A 22,056-nucleotide genomic window follows, 5' to 3' on the forward strand; every position below is an offset into this window, starting at 1 on the left:
CAAAATAAAAATCTATTTATATATATATATCTAAATATATAATGTATACATATTTTGTAATATATATATAATTATTTTTTATTTATTATTCATTATTTCTCTACGTATCAATGTAAAGAATTATTAATCCATATTATTCATTATTATTTTTAGGACTTCCGTTTCCGGTGCGTAGTGAGAAAGATACGTGGTTCGGTAGTGAGAGAAAATTAAGTGAGAAAAGGGTATAGAGATAAGGAGGGAAGGTGAGAGTGGAGGGGGTGTGAGTGGAGGTGCATGTGAAGGGGAGAGAAAGTGGAGAGGCAGGGATAGAAAGAATAAGGGCAAGGAGAGAGGAAGGAAAATAGACAGGTGATATAAGAAGGTGAAAGGCGCGGAACATAGGGAAGGTAGAGAGGTAAGCGAGTGGCTCGAGTCGGTCAGGGAGAAGGTAGGAGATAGATTGGAAAGCGAGAGTGCGGGAGAGTAACTAGGGAGAGGCAGGTAGAGAGAGTGCGCAAGCGTGACAGGGAGAAGATGAGTGTGAGAGGAGCAAGGGGGAAAATAATGATGAGGGATAGGAGTGTGAGTGTAGATGAGATGTGGAAAAGGAGGAGAGAAGAAGGAGGGGAGGGGGAGGAGGAAGTGTTCAGGACATGTAAAAAAACAATGAGGTCGCCGGAGAGAGGGAAAGGAGAAGGGGAGGGGATTGAAAATTTGATAAGAGGATTAATGGAGGAGGTAAAAGAGATGAAAATAAATGGAGAAAAGGCGAACAAAGAGTTGAAGGAAAAAATAACGGAGAAAATAATAGAAGAAGGAAGGAGGCAAGAGCAGGCGTTGAGGAAGGAGGTGGAGGATTTAAAGAGAGAGTTGAGGGAAATGAGGGAGAGGGAGGAAAGTTGGAGGAAGGAAGGAGAGAGGTGGGAAGAAGGACTTAAAAAGGTGGAAGGAAGGGTAGGAAACATGGAAAAGAGATGGGAGGAGAAAGAAGGAGAAAAGAAGAGAAAGGTGGGGGAGGAAGGGAAGGTGGAAAGTAGAGTAAGGGAATTGGAGAGAAAGTTGGAGAGGAGGGAAAGGGAAGAGAGGAAGAAGAATGTAATAGTTAAGGAGTTAAAAGTGGGAGAAGGGGGGAGGAGAGAGGCGGTGGAGAGATTAATGGCGGAGATTGGAGCAAAGGTGGAGATAGAGGAAATGAAGGGGTTAGGAAGGAATATAGAAAGGGGAACGGAGACGCTGTGGGTGAAGTTAAAAAAAGAAGAGCAGAAGAGGGAGGTGATGAGAAGGAAGAGGGAGTTAAGGGGGAGAAAAGAAATAATTAGGGAAGACTTGACATGGAGGGAGAGGAGAATGGAGTGGAAATTGGAAGAAATAGCGAAAGAGGAAAGAAGAAAGGGAAAAAGAGTATGGAGAGTGTACGGGAAGGTAAGAATAGAAGAGGAATGGTGGATATGGGATGAGGAGAATGAAGTATTGAGAAATGGGAAAGGAACGGCGAGGGAGGAGGGAAGGAAAAAAGAGGAGGGGAGAATTGGAGAAGGGAGAGATTGACAAGAAAGTGGAGGAAGGGAAAGAGAGGGAGGGGAAGGTAGAGAGAAGGAGAGAGAATGGAGGATATTATTTTGGAATGTGGCGGGAATGGGAAACAAGGATAAAGAATTTTGGAATTATCTGAAGAGCTGGGATGTGATGGTATTATCAGAAACGTGGGTGGGGGAAAAGGGATGGGAGAAGATAAAGAGGTGGTTACCGAGAGGATTTATATGGGGGATGCAGGAAGCAAAGAAAGTAAATAAGAAAGGAAGAGCTATGGGGGGAATGATTATGGGGATAAGGAAGGATATATTGGAGAATGGGACGGGAATTGAGAAGGAGAAAGAGGGGATAATGGTGGGGAATATAAAAATAGGGGAGAAGAGATGGAAGATAATAGGAGTATACGTTAGGAGGGAAGGGATAGATAGGACATTGGAGGAGTTGGAGGGATGGATGGAGAAGGAGGAGGAGGAGGAGGGAATATTGATGGGAGGGGATTTTAATGCGAGAACGGGGAGAGAAGGTGGGGGAATAGAGGGAAGTGTGGAGAGGGGAGAGGAGGATGGATGGAGGATGTCGAGAGATAAGAAGGTGGATAAAGAGGGAAAAAAATTGTTAAGATGTATAAGGGAGAAAGGGTGGGAAATTTTTAATGGAGGGGTAAAGGGGGATGAAGGAGGAGAATATACATTCACGGGAGGGAAGGGAAATACGGTAATTGATTACATATTGGGCAGTAGTAGGACTAAGGAAAGGGTGAGAGAAATGAGAATAGGGAGCAGGGTAGAGTCGGATCATCAGCCGATTGAGATAAAGATAAAAGGGAAGGTAAAGTGGAGAAAGGTAGGCAAAAGAGGGGAGAAGGCATGGAGAGGGAAATGGGATGAGGAAGGGAGAAAGAGATTCAAAGAGAGATTAGCAAGTTTGGAGGTAGGAGATGGAGAAATTGAGGAGGTATGGAGAAAAGGAGAGGAGAGGATAAGAGGGGTATTGGGAGAAATGGGGAGGGAAGATAGAGAAAGGGGGAATGAGGAGAGAAGAGGGTGGTGGGATGAAGAATGTAAGGAAGTGAAAAGAGAGTTAAGAAGGGAGATGAGGAGGTGGAGGAGAGAGGGAGGGGAGGGGAAGAGATATAGAGAAAAGAAAAGGGACTACAAAGAATTGTGTGAGGAGAAGAAGAGAGAGGAGAATAAGAGGTGGGAGAGAAGAGCGATGGAGGCAAAAAAAGAGGGGGATGTATGGGAGATAATAAATAGAGAGAGAAAGAGAAGGAAGGGAGTGAATGAGGAGATAGAAATGGAGGAATGGGAAGAATATTTCAAAGATATGTTGGGAGGAGTGGAAAACAGGGTGAAAGGAAGAGGTAGGAAGAGGGAAGAAACAGAGGAGGGAGGAGGAGAAGAGTTGAGTAGAGGGGAGGTGAAAAGGGCGATAAGAAATCTGAAGGAGAAAAAGGCAGTAGGAAAAGACGGAATACCAGGAGAGGTGTGGAAATATGGAGGTGTGGAGGTGGAGGAGTGGCTATGGGGTGTATGCAGGAGAGTATGGAAAGGGGAAGGATGGCCGGAGGTGTGGAGAGAAGGAGAAGTAATTCCGATAATTAAGAAAGGGGAGGGAGGGAAGGTAGAGGATTATAGGGGAGTAACGTTAATGCCGACAGCATATAAAGTATATATGATGATATTGGCGGAAAGGTTAAAGGAGGAAATGAGAGAAAAGGAAAGTTTATCACCGAATCAAGCGGGTTTTAGGAAGGGAATGGGAACGATAGATAATATATATGTACTGAATTATTTGATAAATAGGCAGCTGGAAAGGAAAGGAGGGAAAATGGTAGCATTGTTTGTGGATTTGAAAGCGGCATTTGATATGGTAGATAGGGAAGTATTGAGAGGAGATATGGAAAAAAGAAGGATTGAAAAGGGGATTATAGAGAGAAGTATGGAAAGTATGGAAGAAACTAAAAGCAGAGTAAGAGTAGGAGAGAGGACAGGGGAATGTTTTTGGACGACGAGAGGGGTGAGGCAGGGGTGCCCGCTAAGTCCCTTGTTATTTAATATATTGATGGCGGATTTAGAGGAGGAGATGAGAAAGGTGAAATGGGGTGGGGTAAAGTTAGGAGATGGTAGGGTATATACAATGTCGTACGCGGACGATATGGTGTTATTGGCGGAGAGTGAAGATGAAATGAGAAGCATGATAGGGAGGTTGGAAAGTTATCTGGATGGAAAAAATTTGGTGCTGAACACGGAAAAGACGAAAATCCTAAGGTTTAGGAGGAGGGGAGGGAGGATAGGGAAAAAGGATTGGAGGTGGAAAGGGAAAAAGCTAGGAGAGGTAAAAGAATATAGATACTTGGGATATATGATACAGAGAAATGGGGGGCAGGAAGCGCAAATAAGAGAAAGGGTGAGAAGAGCAGCGGTGGTTATGAGACAGGTGTGGGGGATAGGGAAAAGAAGATTTGGAAGGGACTGGGGAAGAAGGATATGGCTTTTTGATAAGTTAGTGTGGACGGTGATGGGATATGGGGTGGAGATCTGGGGATGGAAGGAGAGAGAGGAAGTGGAGAAAGTAGGGGAAAGATATTTGAGATGGATATTAGGAGTGGAGAGTAGGACGCCGGGGTATATGGTGAGGGAGGAGATGCAAAGGGAGAAATTGAGGGAAAGAGCAGGGATAAGAGCGTGGAGGTATGAGAAAAGATTGAGGGAGGGTAAGGGAGGGGAGTTGGTGAGAAGATGTTGGGAGGAAATAAGGCAGAGAAGTAAGGAAGGAAAAATAGGATCGAATTGGGAGGGGGAAAGAAAGGAATATTTTGAGAAAAGAGGGATAGAAATGAAAGAAGTGGAGAGGAAGAGAGAGATGGGAGAGGAATGGGAGAAGGAGATAGTAGAGGAAGGGAAAAGGAGGGACAGACAGGAAAGATGGGAAAGAATAGAAAAATCGAGGTATAATAAGTGGTATGGAATGGTGAAAAGGGAGGGGATACCGGGGTATTTAAAAAAAGGGTGGGGAGAAAGTAGGTGGAAGAGAGTGGCGAGGTTTAGATTAGGAAGTGAGGTGAGAGAAGGGAGGTATTGGGAGGAGGAGGAAAAAAGGAGGTGTAGGCTGTGTGAAGGAGGGATAGAATCGTGGGAGCACATTTGGGAGGAATGTAGAGAATGGGAGGAAGGAGGGAAAAGTTGGCAGGAAGTAGTGGAAAGAATACTGGGAGAGGAAGGGGAAGGGGAATGGTGGATGAGAGAGATGGAAAGGGAGAGAGGGAGAGATGGAAGGGAAAAGGGAGGAGAGGAGGGAGGAGAGGAGAAGAGAAGGAGAGAGAGAGGGGGAGAAGGAGGGAGAGAGAGAGAGAGAGAGAGAGAGAGGGAGGGAGAGAGAGAGAGGGGGGAGCGAGGGGAAGGCGGGGAGAGAGTATATAATGATTTAAAAGATGCAATAGGAAACGGAAGTCCACAAAGCGTGTGTGTGTGTGTACAAGGGGTAGGCACGAGACGCTCGTGAATACTCATGATGTAGATTTAGGGTTAAGGATAGAGTATAAATAGAATAAGTTAGAGTAAGTTAGAGTAAGTTAGAATAAGTTAGAAGTAAGTTGGATGTAAATGGAAGAGGAGAAGGAGAGGGAGATTGTAACCCTGAGGGGAACAAATAAATATATCTATCTATCTATCTATCATTATTATTTTTAATACTCACTTGCTTCTTATTATATTCTGGATTTGCCGGTGCTCCTTCAAGTTGTTTAGGTGTAGCATTTCCCCAGCGATTTTTATAATTTCCTGGCGGTAATTCTATTGTTTTGTTTCTTTTGGAAGCACTTGCTGTATAATATACATAAAATTTTTTGTAAATAAATTTATGACTCTTCAATATTTATATTTCTTAATTCAATATTTCAATTTAGTTCAATATTTACATAATATTTCTTAATTATATATATTTATTCAATATTTTAATTTAGTTCAATATTTATATAATATTTCTTAATTATATATATTTATCTATTAATATTTATTAATTTATGTTATCCAATAACTTACGATTATGATTGTCATCGTCAGAAGAATCGCCATAAAATTGTCTTTGTTTTATCAAACGTTTTGCAGGTAATGTTTGGTTTTTTTCAGAATCATTTAATGTAGCTAATTGAACTTCATCTGAAGTCGAGATGTTAATGCATGACTTTTCTATTTCTCGAGCTTTATCGTAAGTATCATAAGGTCCCAAAATTTTATGATAATTGGAAACGTTCCAATCATTTCCAGGCTTCAGCTTTTTTTTATTGCATTAGTCATATTATATTTAGATGATGGATATGCAAATGTTTTTTGCAAAAAGTTTATCCAACAGTTAGGAACAATTTGGCAATATTGGTCCCAAAATACAACGCAATACATCTAAAATAAAATATTGATTGAGTAATAGTAAGTATTTAAAGAGATAAATAGAAGGAGTAATCTTCTTAATATATAATTAAAACATTATTTTATTTTCTAAAATATTGTTGTGCTTAGAATTTTTAATAACGATAAAATTTACTATAAATTTATAATAAATTAAAAAATTTTTAAATATTTTCAAAAATTAGAAATTATCTTTCGTGACATCATTAGCATCATATATATATATATAATTATCATTGATATTATTTATGTAATATAATTATTTATTATAAATATTTTTTTATTTTACAGCAATTGCTTACTTCAATTATCAGTATGTATAATGGGAATTATACAAAAAGTTTCTTTGTAAGGAAGTCGCATTGCTTTAGCGCTTATTTTACTGACTGGATATATGCCAATTTCGGACCATATATTTCCGATGTGAATTCCCAACTGTCGTGAATCGCATGGATATAAAGGAATATTCGATGAATTTTGTAATGTTTTTCCAACTATTACTATTTCTCCATTTCTTTTACCAATATATTCAATCATGACAATATGCTTATGATCAATATAACAATAAGCGTCAGCTTCTCTTATACAAGACAATGAAAAATTTTTGAATTTTATTTCCCGGTAGGAATATGTACATCCAAATAATAATTCTTTATTCCTGGAATTCAGAAGAATGGGATATTGTTGATACTCATATCTAATATCTCTTCCATTGTATGATTTTTCCATTAAACGTCTGTGTAATTGTTGTAAAGGTTGTGCACTTTTTCGAAGCATCTTCTTCATTTCTTTAAAATAATTTTCAAATGGAAACGCACTGAACATATCTAAACATCCATAGTTTTGAACATCTTTGTGCAAATGTATCAAGTTATGTACATTGTAAGTAATGTATTGTTCACCATACAAAAGCTTGTATGCTTGTACAAAGTGTATTAGCAATTCATTTGCATATTTGTTATTATACTTGCAATCAGTAGGATTACACAAAATACTAATTGCACAATGTAAAACATAAAAATGCCTCAGGTAATCATTTGGTAAATATGACGTCAAAGTTACCAAGCCTGTGTATAGAAGAAACAATCTGAATTCCGTCGCTTTCCAGCGATCCAATTCATTCAATCCTCTCGGTTTTCTTGAAAATTCTTTAGGTATATACGGTATTAACTGTTTCAAATCATCTGACAATTTATGAATTTCAGAAGCAGACAGTTTAACATTCCTTATACCTGTAATCCATAATTTTGTAAGTTTTTTCATTACACCAAGACAAACCAGATGCATGTAGTCTAAAGGAAATTGTGTAACCATTTTCAAGGCTATGTTTTCAAAAGGTGAATTATCTAAATGATGATCTTCATTTTGCCGCAACAAAAATGTTTCGTCAGTACGTAATGGAGCATTTTTGTTTAAAAATAACATCCGACCATTTATCCATTCACCTTCTTCTTCACATTTATCACATCCATAATATCCGGTATGGCTTTTTATACATTTCATAAATGCTCTTGCCGGGGCGTCGCATATTACGGTATTTATCAAAATTTCATAATTTTTTCCTTCATAATTAAATCCTTCTTCTTCAATTTCAGTATATTCTTCAATAAAATTATCAATAATTTCATCAGGTTTTCCAGGTTTACAATATCCATGATAAACTCCAATGACAAAAGGTTCTTCTCTATAATCTATGTGAACAATTTGTCCTAAAAGTGGCCAAAACTGTGCTTTGGAACTTTTTGCCAGTGGTAAACCGTCAATGCCTAAATTGATCCTGATTGGATTTTCAATATTAACAGATCTAGTGTGTTTCAAATGATCTTCCAATGCTCTTTTCAATCCGTGGTAATAATAAGTTCCAGAAGCAGTATTAATCATTGATGTTGTTTGTGGTGTTTGCAACAACGTTCGAGCTTCAGTTGGAAGATCTTCATGTCCATAAGCTTTGAGACCTTTTAGCAATTTAGTAATGGCTACATGAGTAATATTATTTTCAATACTCCAACTCCGTAGAAATTCTCGTAGTGTTGCTTCTTTTTGTGGATAACAATTCAAAACTTCATCGTTATGTTTATCATCTAAATCTGACTCCACGTCAGAATCTTCAGAATAAGAATCAATCCCAAAATCTTCAACATCTTGAGATACATCATTCTCCATCGAAATGTTACGAATATCAATATTTTTGTGAGACTCTCCTTGAGGATTCTCATTCTCAATTTCTTTATTATTTGTTTCATTAATTGTAAACTTCTTGTCTATTTCTTGTCGTCGACGCCATTGTTGGGAACGACTCAAATGTTCATAGTTTTTCCTCTTCGGCATATCACAATATTTCTTAAAAGAGTATTTACAAAATTAAAATGTTTCATACCGTGTGTTTACAAAATAAAAATTTTTCCAAAATTAATTTTTCAACAAATCGTTAAAATTCTTCTCTCATAAAAAAAAGTTAAAGTTAAAAAAGTTAAAGTTCTCTCATTAAATATAACAGTCTCTTGTTCATTCATCACAACTGTTTCAGATTGTAATGTCAGAAGCGAGAAAATACATAATAAAAATTATTTTTTATTATTGCTAAATATATTCAAGTAAAAATATTTTTTATTAAAACAATGTAATCAATAGAACTGAGTAATAAAAAAATCGAAAACTATTTTTTTGTTTTATAGAGGAATTAAATAATATTTTTTGGTATATACATGTACATATACAGTCAAATACTCATATATTTTTGTGTCAGACAATCGATTCCCCAGAGCAACGCAATAGTTTAAAGAGAAATTTTCTTTCAACTTTTCAAAAATATCAAAAATATCAAAAAATTGTGTTAAGATTGAATGGCCCGTTTTTTTGCGGTTGAGTGTATTTTTTTAATTTCATAGAAAGGACCAAAAATGACATACGGAACGGTTTCCAAGTACATGAAAAAAATTGAAGACATTTGTAAATAAGTGAATGAAACGCTATTTCGATGTAAAAAACGTTGTTGACCTGCTGGATCGTGACTCTGTGCAAAAAACAATGAAAAAGTAAGACGCAATGATTTTAAAGATGTTTCAAAAGAATCCCCGTTTATTATTGCATAGCGGACAAACGGCTTTGTGCAAAAAAGTGTCATGTGATACTACAAGAAGGCGTTTACAGGCTCATAGTGTGAAATTTCGTAGGACAGTGAAGAAACCGCTACTGTCTGCAAACTACGTCGAGAAAAGGCTCGCTTGGGCGAAAGAAAATTTGGACCGTGATTAGGACAATGTTATTTTTTCGGATGAAGCTTTTTTTTTGGCAAATTCTTCTATTAATCGTGCAAGTTTAAGCTCCGAGGGAAGAATATTTATACTGTTAAGCAGTTAGTTCGACAGATTAAATTTATATAGAAATATTTGTCTTAAAATTGTGCTATAACATTGGCAGAAAGTATACCTCGGAGATGCCAGGCAATTATTGATAATGGAGGTGATAGGACAATTTATTAATAAAGCGTCATAATCTATATCATGCCCAATCTGTGTTTTTCTTTTCAATTAAGTTAAATATTCAATTTCAATTCATTATCCCAAATCGTTTTCGAGTTTCTCTGTACACGCTTTTGTGAAACAGACTGCATATATAGATGTAATATTTATATATATAATATTTATTTTATAATATCCATGACAATAGAATTTTTTAAACTTTATACATATATAAATACCTTTGTTTCTCGATACTAAAATATTTTTTTCTTGTGATGAAAATGTAGAGCGCCTGAAGAACGACTGGAAAAGAAGATCCCAAAAACAGCTTTTATTTGTCATGACTGTTGGAGAGCAACGGTTGTTAGGAAGAGCGATTATATAGTGTGTCCAAAACGTATTTATCAAAACTGTGGTAACAGTCATTTGTTAAGAGCAGTTGGAACTTATATAATTATAACCATGTTGAATATCTTGTTTCTTAAGATGCCTGCAAAGTTTACTACATACATAAACAGACATAATATCGTGCAACAATAAATTATACTTTGTAATTTTTATAATTGATTACTAATTGATATTAATTACTAATTGATATTTAACAGATATATACACTATTAAACTTCACAGATTATAAATTTAAATAACAATGCAACTAACAGTTTAAAAATATAGTATTTTTAAATATTATTTCAAAGCACTTACATAAAAAACTGTGATCCATTAGTATTTCTACCACGGTTTGCCATTGATAATAAAAATGGCTTATTATGTTTCACGATAAAATTTTTATCTACAAAAATTGCAATTTTTAAGTAGTAATCAAAGATAATATACTTTAATTGTATTCTTTGTAAATTCATACATTAAATCAAGTCTACGGTATTAAAATAATAAAATTACCTGCAAATGTTTCACCATAAATTGATTCGCCACTTGTTCCATTATCTATTGAAAAATCTCCACCTTGAATTAAAAAATCCTTCACAACTTTATGAAATACAATGCCTTTATAATGCAACGGTTTGTATGTTGTTTTTCCAGTCCTTTTTCTCTACTACACAAAGCGCAAAAATTTTCGTACGTTATAGGATAGATAACTGAGAAAAGCTCTAAGACTATTCAGACCATGGGCAATCCACCCACTTCGATGTCAAAGAATACTCTCATATTGACATTAGCCATGTTGTGTTGTACTATAACAACAAAATATGATTAAGGGGACTTTGATTTTTATAATATTTGTTAAATATATTCATAAAATTATACATATGTACACGTATACACACACACACACACACACACACACACACACACACACACACACACCACCATATTCACAAATTTGATGTTATATCTTGTACAATACTAAAGCTGCGTAGTAAATTAAAATGTAAGCAATCAATGTAATGTAAAACTCCGAGCAGTCCTCGAGAGACAAAATGAACAAGGCTTACAATTTGCTATGCGGCTTTGGCATTGTACAAGATATAACCTCAAATTTGTGAATATGGTGTGTGTGTGTGTGTATGTGTGTGTAATTTTATGAATATTTAACAAATATTATAAAAATGAAATATAATTCTATAAAATGTCTTACAAAAGTTATGTTAAAAAAGAAAATTACTTTTGTTCTCTATCGAATACGCGTCCGCCTAGGATCGTGGTCGGCGGAAATAGAGACCGAACCATCGTGGCACCGTCGCGCGCCACCTCGAAATTGGAAATCGGAACCAGAATCGGAATCAAAATAAATGTTATGCCCGCATAATTTTAATAATTAGAGCAACACATCTATTGTATTATACGTATGATCTGTATTATATAACACTTAATTATATTTTGTTTACTAGAAATAATAATTTAAAGACATATTTTTAGATGTCTTTAAGATATAATAGATATCTTTTAGAAACGCCTTAAAGACATATTTTAAGAGAAATCATTTAGATATCTTTAATATGTCTATTAAAAATATATTAAAGATATCTTTTAAGAGATCTTTTAGATGTCTATAGATATCTTTTAGATATTCTATAAAGATATCTTCAACGAAACTTTTTTAGACATCTTTTAAATAACTTCTAGATATCTTTTAGAAATATCTTGAAGACATCTTGAATAAAATATCTTTTCGATGTCTACAAGATTTCGATGTTTACTGGGTTATGATCTGTTTCCAGTATTATATCTATTCTTGTTATATAATCTTTGAAATGTTCTGTCGCATACGCCAGAGCTAACGCTTCTTTTTCTATTTGACTATATCTTTTTTCCGTTTCTGTAAGTGTGGTAGACGCATACGCTACTATTTCGCGATTATTATTCTTGCCTATCTGCATCAACGCTGCACCTAATTCATAACTGGATGCATCCGCTTGTATTACAACTTGCTTACTGTAGTCATAATGCGACAATGTGGGAGCTGTTTTTAATAATGTTTTAAGTTTGTTGAACGCTTTTTCTTGTGATTCTAGCCAAACAAATTGTGCATTATTTTTTAACAATGAATTTAATGGCTCTAATATGTGTGATTTATTCGGTACAAACTTACTAACGTAATTTACTGCTCCTAGAAACTGCATAAGAGTCTTTTTGTCTTTTGGAGAATCAAAGTTTGTAATTGCTTCTAGTCTCTTTGGCAAAATACTTATACCCTCTTCTGTTATTTGATGACCTAGAAACTCAATTTTATTAGTTCCGAAAACACATTTATCCTTATTTAGCGTTATACCTGCTTTTTGTAACCTACTTAATACTGTACGAAGTGTTTTGTCATGCTCCTCCACTGTCGCACCATGTACTATTACATCATCTGTATGTATTTCTACGCCTGCTACATCTCTTAAAATCTCAGCGTACCATTGCGTGAAATAGTCTGGCGAACAATTAATACCAAATGGTAGTCGAGTAAACATATATCTACCACCCGAGTCGAAATTTAGCACCTATATTGAACCTTAATCTTTTATTTTGAGGTAGGCATAAGAGAGTCAAAGTAGATGTTATGCATTGTATCGTATGTATATAATAGCACCTACTTTGGCGCTACAATATGTCCGAAATTTCCTTTTTTCCTGCTAAAGCTTCAAAGTAGGGTTTAGTTAAAACCCTCCGTTGACCCGCTTTAGACCCTGAAAATATATAGATTCCTTTTTGCCAGCACTACTTTTATGATATTATCAAGAAATTCTAATGATTGCAAATGTTCACAATAAAAAAAAATACTAACTATAATTTTGATTAACGATAATTTTTAATAGCATACAATTTAAAAATATCATCAATCAATACCATTTAGTTGAATTTTATTATCTTTTGAAAATTTGTAATTATTAGAAATTTCTTGATAATATCAAAATATAATATCAAAATTCAACTATTGAGTATTGATTTCTGATATTTTTAAAAATTGTATGCTATTAAAATTATCATCAATTAAAATTATATAGTTAGTAATTTTCTTTATTATTGTGAAGATTTTTGCAATCATTAGAATTTCTTGATAATATCATAAAACTAGTGCTGAAAATCCATATACCTTTGTGATTATATTAAAAATATTAAATTAAGATATTAAATATAAAATAAGATATTAAAAACATTACATAATATTTATTGAATTAAATATTATTTATTAAGTATATGTAATACATATAGTTAAGAGTATATTATTAAGTATAGTTAACATGCGTTAAAACAAGTTCAGACAGAAATACTTATACAGAAAAAGGTCCAAATTAAGACTGAAACGTTTGATAATATTGTATCACTTAATAAAGCAATAATCAAAATACAACCACATTATGCATATTGCTCGTATAGTTTTTCATTTTTATTTGAATTTTAACGAGTACATCTAAAATAGTTAACATTTAATAAAAAAATTAATTTAAAAAAATTTTTTTGCGTTGAATTTTTTTCAGATATTATATCACTATTTTGAAGAAGGAAACGGAAAAGTATCAATATTAATGAAAGTTGGAAATGCAACGAATCAAATATTTTCCTTTATGATTAAACATTATAATAACTTATATAGGTCGAATTTATCTAGTATATATATATATATATATACTACTAGATAAAAGTTCGAGGTTTAATGGAGGAGTTCTCGCAGTAATACAATCTTATTTTGTGAGGCTCTATAGGTTTAAAGTAGTATTTCAACGTCAAATTATAGGAGATCAAGTTTTAAAAGAGGAGTTCTAGGTTCTAATTCCGTAAAAATAGGTTCATATAGGCTGTATGAGCATTAAAAGAGACGCTAAATTTCGACTCGGGCATAAGGTGTGATTATTGTCGTTAACGGTTGGCTTTCTTTTTCCAATTTTATTTGATAAAATCCCGTTTTGACATCTAACTTTGAAAATATTTTAGAATCTTTTAAATTCGATAATGTTACATTTACTTTTGGTATAGGAAAATGTGCTCTTTTTACATTTTTATTTAATTGTGTAAAGTCCCCACAAATTCTGATCTGATCTGTACCTTTCTTTGGAATTACTACAATAGGACTGCACCACTCTGTAGGAAAATCAACCGGAAGTATAATTGTTTCTTTGACCAATTTATCTAATTCTAATTTAAGTTTGTTTAATAGCGGAATTGGTATTGTACGTGGCACTGACTGAAAAAATGGCTTGAACTCCTCTTTCAGATGAATTTTTAGCTTTCTTTTAAATGCTCCCAATCCGTTAAAAACTTTGGGATATTCCTCAAACGGCAATACTCTTGACAGACTTTTACTTTGCAAATAATTAATCTGATTTACTAATTTAAATTTACTTATTTCCGGTTTTCCTAATAAATTCTGTTTTAATCCATTTAATGTATATATATTCGAATTTGTTGAGATATTTCCTTTTTTTATATTTAACGGTAAATATCCTGCAACTGATAGTCTTTTCCCATCCGGTCCAAGTATTACTCTATCTGTCTTACTTATTTTATCTTTTAATTTTCTCGGAACTGTATCAGTAAAAATACAAGTAACATCCGCGCCTGTATCTATAATAAAATCTACCTGTTGTGAAAACTCTCTCACATACGCACGAAATAAAAATTCTCATTTAGACAGTAAATTTTCGCGTATTGTTCCTAAAAATATCGTTGACGTATCAGAATCGTTGCCTTCGTCGTCCTCTTGTTCCTTGACTCTGCGTACTTTCTTCGACTTGCACATTTTGTCCCAATAACCCATTTTCTGGCAATTGTGACATATTGTCTCGTGTGCTGGGCACTTCTTGAAATCCGCGTGTTTCGCCTTGCCGCATCTTCCACAGATTTCGTTTCCTCTCTGCATCTTATTCTTGCTGTCGCGCTGTTCTGGATAGTTCTTTGTCTCACCTTTATATTTTCACGAGCGAAGTACTCTGTTTAACTCACTTTGTTCCGATTCGGCTTCTTTTCTTAGCATTTTTCCCTCTTTGGCTTGTGTCTCCGCTTGTCGAGCCATGTTCAATGCTTTTTCTAAGGTTAAGTCCGCTGATAATTGAAGACGCTCTGAGATACGTGCGTCTTTCACACCAATGACTATTCGGTCACGTATTAATTCTTCTTTTAACACGCCATATTCACACGTTTCAGCGAGAGAGTATAATGCTGTGACAAATGAGTCCACACTCTCCCCCAGTTGCTGCTTTCGCGAATTAAACTTGTATCTTTCGAAGATTGTATTTTTCTTGGGCGAAAAATATTCCGTGAATTTGTCTGTGACGGCCCTTAACGTTGCCAAATTGCTTCCTGTGGATATTTGTGCAAGAATTTCTTCAGCCTTTTCTCCCATCGTGTACAGCAATAAGTCGATTTTCTCACTTTCAGCTCTGTCCTTGAGATTTGCGACGGAAACATATCGTTCGAAACGTTTCAACCACATCGCCCACGATTCGGGTTTCTCGAAATTAAACTCCGAAGGTGTTTGTACACTAGGCAGAATTGCCTTTGCTTCTTGTGTGTCGTGCGGCATTTTTCTTTCTTGTCCTGCTGATACTTATCACACACTTGTATCACTCTTGGGATTTTTTTTTTCACTCTCTTTCGGTGATCCCACTTCTGACACCATGTATTGTTATCGTCATGTACGTCCTTGTGCCGTGTAGGTCCTTGGTACTCGTAATAATCACGTAGACAATATTTCTGTGTCTCTTGCAGTGTCTTGCGACCGTGTTCCAACACGCAATTCCGGGCCCTTCCTGCCTAACCCCGGCGGTCCCTACTGACTCATATCTTGCGCATAAATGGCGCTGGGAACACGTTCACACAACAAATTAAACAACGCAAAGTAAATTATTTTGTTGTTCTCGTTATACAATACATAATATACAATAATTACAGTTGTCATTCAATCATAATTATTATACTAATAAAAAAACTATATTCAATATAATATCTTACATAAAAAAATAAAAAATTCTGCTTTTAATCAATTTTATGTATTATTTTAGTAATATTTAGTGTTTCTTTTTCTTTATTATTATAAAGACTTTAGTAGAGCGACGGACTCCTGCGGAAACTCATACGTCAACGAATATGAGCAACATTGTAGTCCAAATATTAATCATTTTGGTAAACCACAAACTTCCAGAAAGAAATAATATCGTCATCCAAGACAGTCGTCTCGACATTCAGTCTTTTGCAATCGTTAGTGTCTAGCAGTTGAACGATTAAAATCGCGGAATTGCTGAGAGTTTGTACCCCTGTATTTATAGGCTTCAGAATTTTTAACGATTCTCAGGTAAGTGAAATAGTGCGCGCGAGACACTTCACTTTATAATATTTAAAACGTATATATCTTAAAACTATATATATTTTGTGTATTTTATTCTTCTTAATATTAAAAAAAGTTATTTTAATAAATATATCAAAAAATAAAATTTATATGCAAGATTCATTGGTTTCAATAAATTTAATATGTAATAATGTTATAACGCCTTTTTTTCAGGCGCGTGACGCAACTTGATCATATCGCTTTTTGCTTTTCATCTCATAAGCAACACTGTTGCACACGATCCATAATCATATGCAAGGATGTTTACTGAAAGAAATCTCGGCAGAAATTATTCTATCACGTCTAAACACGAACTTCGGTTGCGTGTTTGTAACAACGAAAGAGACTTTGACAAAAGTTTGCAAAACATAGCTAAATATTTTATTGATTATGTCAATAGAAAACGTATCATAAAGCTTCCTTTATCTGTGAACATAAGCAGAATTAAAAAATTTCAAGATTTATGTAACGCGAAGATATTGTAGGCAGACTTTTTCCCGTCACTTACGTCATAAATGAATTTAATAATTATTTGCGGTTAAAACATTATATTGTAGATTATTATAAGATCTCTTCAAGGTTAAGAAAGTACAGTCTGCCGATTTTTATTATTCTCGGTCTTTTAGGAAACTGTTTATCCGCCAGTGTGCTCTTCCGTAAAAAAATGCGTTCTCTCTCGTCCAACTTCTACTTAGGCGCGCTAGCAATAAGCGACATCGTTTATTCGATGATATTACTTTTTGACTGGTTTCTTCTAATGGGTATAAATTTAAAAGAAAATTATTTGTACTGGTTATATTACTTCGTGGATTTTCTAAACTTCTTTTCCGAGTTCTTGAATGTGTGGCTTATAGTAGCCTTTACCATCGAGCGATATATAGTGACGAAGTATCCGCCTCTGCGTCGATCTTGGTGCACTGTCAAACGAGCAAAAATCGTAGTGGTCACGCTAATGGGACCAGCGATTTTGCGCAGCATTCTACATATTTTTTTTTATTTTCGGATTTTACATTATAGAAATGTAGTATCTTTTAAATATTATATAAATATCTATGATTTATACAAACATCTAAAATTTGACGTTGAGAAAGAAGCTATACGGACAAGGATCATTATAGATTCTATCATAATATTTATAATACCTGCTCTCGTGATAGTAATCTGCAATACTCTGATAGTATACCACATTTACCAGCAAAATCGTGTTCGCAAAACTTTGATTACAGCGTGCGATTCCTCTAATGAGAAAACTCAGATTTGTAGTAATAAAATGTTTCAGCAGAAGATCACAAAGATGCTTATTCTCGTTTCGAGCATATTTGTAATCTTGAAATTAGCTACATATTGCTATCATTTCATTATTAGTTGGGTACGTATCAATAATTTATTTTAAAATAATATCTACAACAATATATAGATTATTTACTCTAAAAATTCTGTATATAACAAAAAAATATTAATCAATTCTTCTCTCAAAATTTAAATTTTTTTAAGTAACTTATGACGTTTAATTTTTATATTGTGAATTACATCATATAATAGTTTTTTTTTATTAAATATCCACGTAAAAAAATGCATGCATTAAAATACGACACGTTATTATTAACAGTTATGTACAACAAAACTAAGAATAATAATTTTTTCAGATACATGTCAATGAGTCAGTTATGATGACAATATTTATGATGACAAGCTTATTAGAAACAGCACATTACAGTATAAATTTTGTTCTCTACTGCGTAACGGGACAAACGTTTCGTAGAGAACTAATACGCATGTTTACGAAATGCACAAATAAATATAAGAAATAACAGAAATATCATGGAGATGTACAATCATAAGTAACAGTATGATTGATGCATAATTATGTAGTCATAATAAGGTAATACCATATTTAAACGTGGCGTTCTATATTGTAAAAAAATTGATAAATTTACAAAATTAGATGTAAAAATTACATTATAAATAACAGAAATTTACTAAATATACATTGCAACGTTACATAATTTTATAAATTTTATACTATTTAGTTAGTATTTTTCCTCATTATTTGTTATGTAATCCTTACACTTGCTCTGTGTAAGTTTACCGAATTTTTTGACAGTGTGTACTTATATTTATATTACATTAATCAAACATTTTTTTACTATCTTTGTTATATGACTGTTATAATTTAATGAATGAAAGCATAAATCAGCCAATTTTTTCACAGTTTTATAATACGTTGCATTTTGTTACAGCTTGCAAATTTACGTCCAATCGCACTTTGGGCAAAACAATGTATTTGTTAACAACGCACTATTGAAAGCTTTTCAAAAGAAGCTAGCACTTCTGATATACACTAGCCCAGTAAACACCAAGTTACAGTTATATAATTGTTAGTTGTAATTTCCCACTCAATAATATAATTGTTATATAACACGTGTATTATATAACAGTTATATTGTTGAGTGGGAAATTACAACTAACAATTATATAACTGTAACTTGGTGTTTGCTGGGAGAATACTTTATAACTTTATAAAAATATTGTTAACTGCAAATAACTGAATAAGATCGTTAAATATATTGTATCAAAAGTATTAAAAACAAATTAAAGATGACAATTAAAAAATCTGTATTGCACATATGAGTAGATAGTATTTTGATATACACTATCTTTATTCGTCTCCACAACACGTTATATATACATTTTACGACCGATACTAATATATAAATGTAATTAATATATACATCAAAACTGCGAGCTGACAGGTCTGAGCGCCGCCATGTTAGAATGACGCTGACCAATAAGACACGAGCGACATACATCTCAACGCGACATACATCCTAGCGAGATGATTTTCTAGATTTCTCGACTTTGAATGCATATATTTATTTTTATAAAGCACACAGAGCAAAAACAAGCAGACTTTTCTTATGTAATTTGGGTATGCGCTATCGATTGAGCCTATTGCCAACTCAATCGGCCCAGCCGTTATCGAGATCCGATAATCTCGGCTCGTCTCAACTTTCGGGCTCGCGTAAAGATACACGGTCGGTCTTGCGCTACGCGTGAACTTGGCGCGAGACACTACCGTGTCTCTTGATATATGTACAGTTAGTTTAGCACCGTAAGAAAAACGACAGTTTTATCAATTCTGTTATTAAATATGAGTCTAGTGTATAATCTATAAAAAAAAGGCGCCAAGTACACGTTCTTGTTACAACTAAAACAAAACAGTATTGTTTTACTTTTCAAAAAAATTGTCGTATATATTAAACCTTTCAAAAAAACCTGTCATATGTATTAAAATTTTCAAAAAAAGCTATCCTATATACTTCTTACAAAAAAAATATGATATCAGGAAATGGCACCAAGTGGAACTAAAGAACTATGAAAAAACTTGTACACTATTTCTATAAAACTCTTCTATAAAACTCTTGTACATAAAGCTGTCGTATATATAACTAATTATATTATATACTATATTTTATCATATTTTACATATATTATACTATATATACTATATATGTAGGTTGTCCGTGCATTTATTCTTTTTCTCAAGTCTTTTTGATAAATTTTCGCCTAAAAAAATAAGAAAATGTAATTATATGCGGTAAAAATCTAAATAGATACATTAAATATTAAACTTAGACAATTACAAAGTACATTTAGATGAGCTAGATAATTTGGAAGAACCAATTTTTCCTACATATGATTTTTCGCCAGTCTTTTTCAATATTTTGAAAGCTAAAAATGTTAAAAATAATTAATAATTATAAATTATTATTGAATATAAAAATAGATTATTAATACATCTCATCCTATTAATTATGCTTTAAATACACATTTTACAAATACATTCGTTTGGAAGACGATCCTCGTGAAGAAATTCTTCCACTGTCGTGACAGAATTGAATAGTTCTTTTATCCGTTCTTCATTTTTTTGAAGTTTTTTTTTGCGAATTGAATTTTCTACCTTCTTTGATTTTTCATTTTGATCTTTATTTGAATTACTTGTAAAAGCAAATTCCTTGTCATTTAATAATTGTAATCTAAGCAGAGCATCGGCATACGTTTCTGTAATAAGTTTATTACAATAATAACAATAATAAAAATTTGGTAATATTTCACAGTATTAACTTCTTATATAATTAATAGTAAAATTACATAAATTTATACTTCCATGTGCTTTAATTTCCACGGTGTACTCCGGCCATGATGTTGGTGCAGTGTCTAAATTCTTTACAATGTTATGTAACAGTTCGGAATCTCTCTCAGTGTATGGTGGCGGAAGAAATTTACATTTTATTTTCTTTGTCTTCGCGTTTCAGTCGAGCCAATTTCTTGGCACAATGTCCAGTTGTTTTGTGGACCCTTTTCTTCCTCTTGTCACGAATTGGACGATCACGTATGGACGACTTTCGTCGTCACTATCACTAGTGTCAGACATCTATAAATATAAGATAAACAAATTTAAATATACCCAGCAACCTGTAGAAAAATTATGTCACTGGCTATGTTACAATATCACTTACTGTGAAAATTCGATTTTTATCAATAGCGATGTTCAATCTTGTAAATACTTTTCGTTCAGTAGTCCTGCCATCTTGTTCGTGCTCGTGTTTTTTGCAACGTTTTTTGTTTCTCGAGCCTTGGTAGCGTTTCTATGACAACATTGTCGACATTCACACATGAATATTGACACCGTCTATTTTGACATTAGATAGACACTATTTTCTTCAGTTCGAATTCTGCAGACGTTAGCCTGCGGTATACACAAAGCATTTGCTCTGTGTAGTGGCTTAGAGTGCAAAAGTTTGGAAATTGCAAGTTTCTACACGACTATCACTGCCAACCACACTACATTGTTATAAACCTTTCTATTTAAATCCATATTTTCATGTTTTGCACACTGCACTTATCACCGCACTTATCACCGCACCACATCACACTAAGCCAATTGTAAACTTAAATATTTGCTTTTATATTAATGCAAAAGTCCCAAAGCAAAGACTTTTGTATTTTCTTTATTTGATTTTAAAATCATTAATTTTGTTGAAATTGTATTAATTAAAATTGATTTGTCCGTTGATGCTGGTTTAGGATTTAATTCATAAATATCTACATTTGCAGAATTACACGGATATGTGTACACGAAATCCTTTACTTTCATAATGTCGACGTTTGCTTTAAAAATACCATCTGTGACATATATTTTTTTTATACGACAAATATTTTTATGGTTTAAAATAACAGTATTGTCGGGTGATTTTGTTGTAATGGTTATTTGTTTATATTTTAATTTTTTTATTTCTTCATTAGTCTGTTGTAGAATTTCTATTGAAGGGAGAGACGGTTTTTCATTAAGACATAATTTTTTTTCGTGCATTCTTCGAGCTAATTGAGGAGCAACATTGTGTGGTGAACGTAATGTGTTTTTCATTTTTCCTAAAAAAGTTTCAAACGGAAACGCAGTTATGTAATTTAAGTTACATTGCATATTCTGTACGTCGTCTGGTATATGTTGAAGGCTGTGTACGTTCATTACCACAAATTCTGGACCATACAGTTCTTCTGATATTAAAATAAACTTTTGCAACAGATCTCTGGCGTAATCGACATAGTTTAAAGCATTTTTTGAACATAACATTCGACATGCTACATGTAAAAGAAGAAAATGCTTGTACATATTTTTATCGAGAATATCTTTAAATAGAATTGGCCCGCCGAATAATAAAATAAATCTATAATCAGTTGCTTTATAATTTAAATGGCACGAGGTCTAATTTTTCGGTCAAACTCGATTGGCTGCTGGTGTTTTATAATTTCCATTTTCTTGCATAATTCGCTTCTCTGCTCTTGACTTAATTTAACATTTAAATCATTAGACATCAACGCATCCAATATTTTTTTCATGACT

At 33.6% G+C, this 22,056-nt stretch overlaps 2 protein-coding genes and 1 long non-coding RNA gene across 9 annotated transcripts; 1 reads left to right on the forward strand and 2 right to left on the reverse strand.

Moving 5' to 3' along the window:
• Positions 1–5,213: 5,213 nt before the first annotated feature.
• LOC137001835 (uncharacterized) lies at positions 5,214–11,550 on the reverse strand. 7 transcript variants are annotated; one of them, XR_010891677.1, is made up of 6 exons: positions 11,010–11,550; positions 10,286–10,578; positions 10,088–10,175; positions 9,622–9,872; positions 5,559–5,915; positions 5,214–5,339 (listed from the first exon to the last, which is right to left on the reverse strand). XR_010891677.1 is itself a non-coding variant. In XM_067361016.1 (6 exons), the coding sequence occupies exon 5, from the start codon at positions 8,247–8,249 to the stop codon at positions 6,225–6,227; it is 2,025 nt and encodes a 674-aa protein (XP_067217117.1). In that variant the 5' UTR covers positions 8,250–8,261; positions 9,622–9,685; positions 10,088–10,175; positions 10,286–10,578; positions 11,010–11,532; the 3' UTR covers positions 5,631–5,915; position 6,224. The 7 variants fall into 7 exon arrangements, 6 of the variants coding, with proteins under 6 accessions (XP_067217117.1, XP_067217113.1, XP_067217116.1 ...); XM_067361016.1 differs by lacking the exon at positions 5,214–5,339 and adding an exon at positions 6,224–8,261 and having other exon boundaries at positions 5,631–5,915; positions 9,622–9,685; positions 11,010–11,532; XM_067361012.1 differs by lacking the exon at positions 5,214–5,339 and adding an exon at positions 6,224–8,261 and having other exon boundaries at positions 5,631–5,915; positions 11,010–11,532.
• Positions 11,551–13,539: 1,989 nt separating this feature from the next.
• Positions 13,540–15,554, reverse strand: LOC105680077 (uncharacterized). Its single transcript, XM_067360994.1, has 2 exons — positions 14,771–15,554; positions 13,540–14,710 (listed from the first exon to the last, which is right to left on the reverse strand). Exons 1-2 carry the CDS (start codon positions 15,348–15,350, stop codon positions 14,451–14,453), a joined length of 840 nt encoding a protein of 279 aa, XP_067217095.1. The 5' UTR covers positions 15,351–15,554; the 3' UTR covers positions 13,540–14,450.
• Positions 15,555–15,962: 408 nt separating this feature from the next.
• On the forward strand, positions 15,963–19,701 carry LOC137001819 (uncharacterized). The gene is made up of 4 exons (XR_010891674.1): positions 15,963–16,118; positions 16,326–17,520; positions 17,798–18,033; positions 18,392–19,701. It is a non-coding gene; the product is annotated as an uncharacterized lncRNA (long non-coding RNA).
• Positions 19,702–22,056: the final 2,355 nt, after the last annotated feature.

Source organism: Linepithema humile, unplaced genomic scaffold (genome assembly GCF_040581485.1).
Source record: "Linepithema humile isolate Giens D197 unplaced genomic scaffold, Lhum_UNIL_v1.0 unplaced_1, whole genome shotgun sequence".
In the NCBI taxonomy this organism is placed as follows: Eukaryota; Metazoa; Arthropoda; class Insecta; order Hymenoptera; family Formicidae; genus Linepithema; species Linepithema humile.

Bases quoted from the DNA above. Each gene is read 5' to 3' on its own strand.
- LOC137001835 (XM_067361017.1), bottom strand. From the start codon at position 8,249: ATGCCGAAGAGGAAAAACTATGAACATTTGAGTCGTTCCCAACAATGG.
- LOC105680077 (XM_067360994.1), bottom strand. From the start codon at position 15,350: ATGCCGCACGACACACAAGAAGCAAAGGCAATTCTGCCTAGTGTACAA. The intron at 14,711-14,770 runs GTGAGTTAAACA...AGAACTATCCAG, and splicing joins AGAAGCCGAATCGGAACAAA to AACAGCGCGACAGCAAGAAT.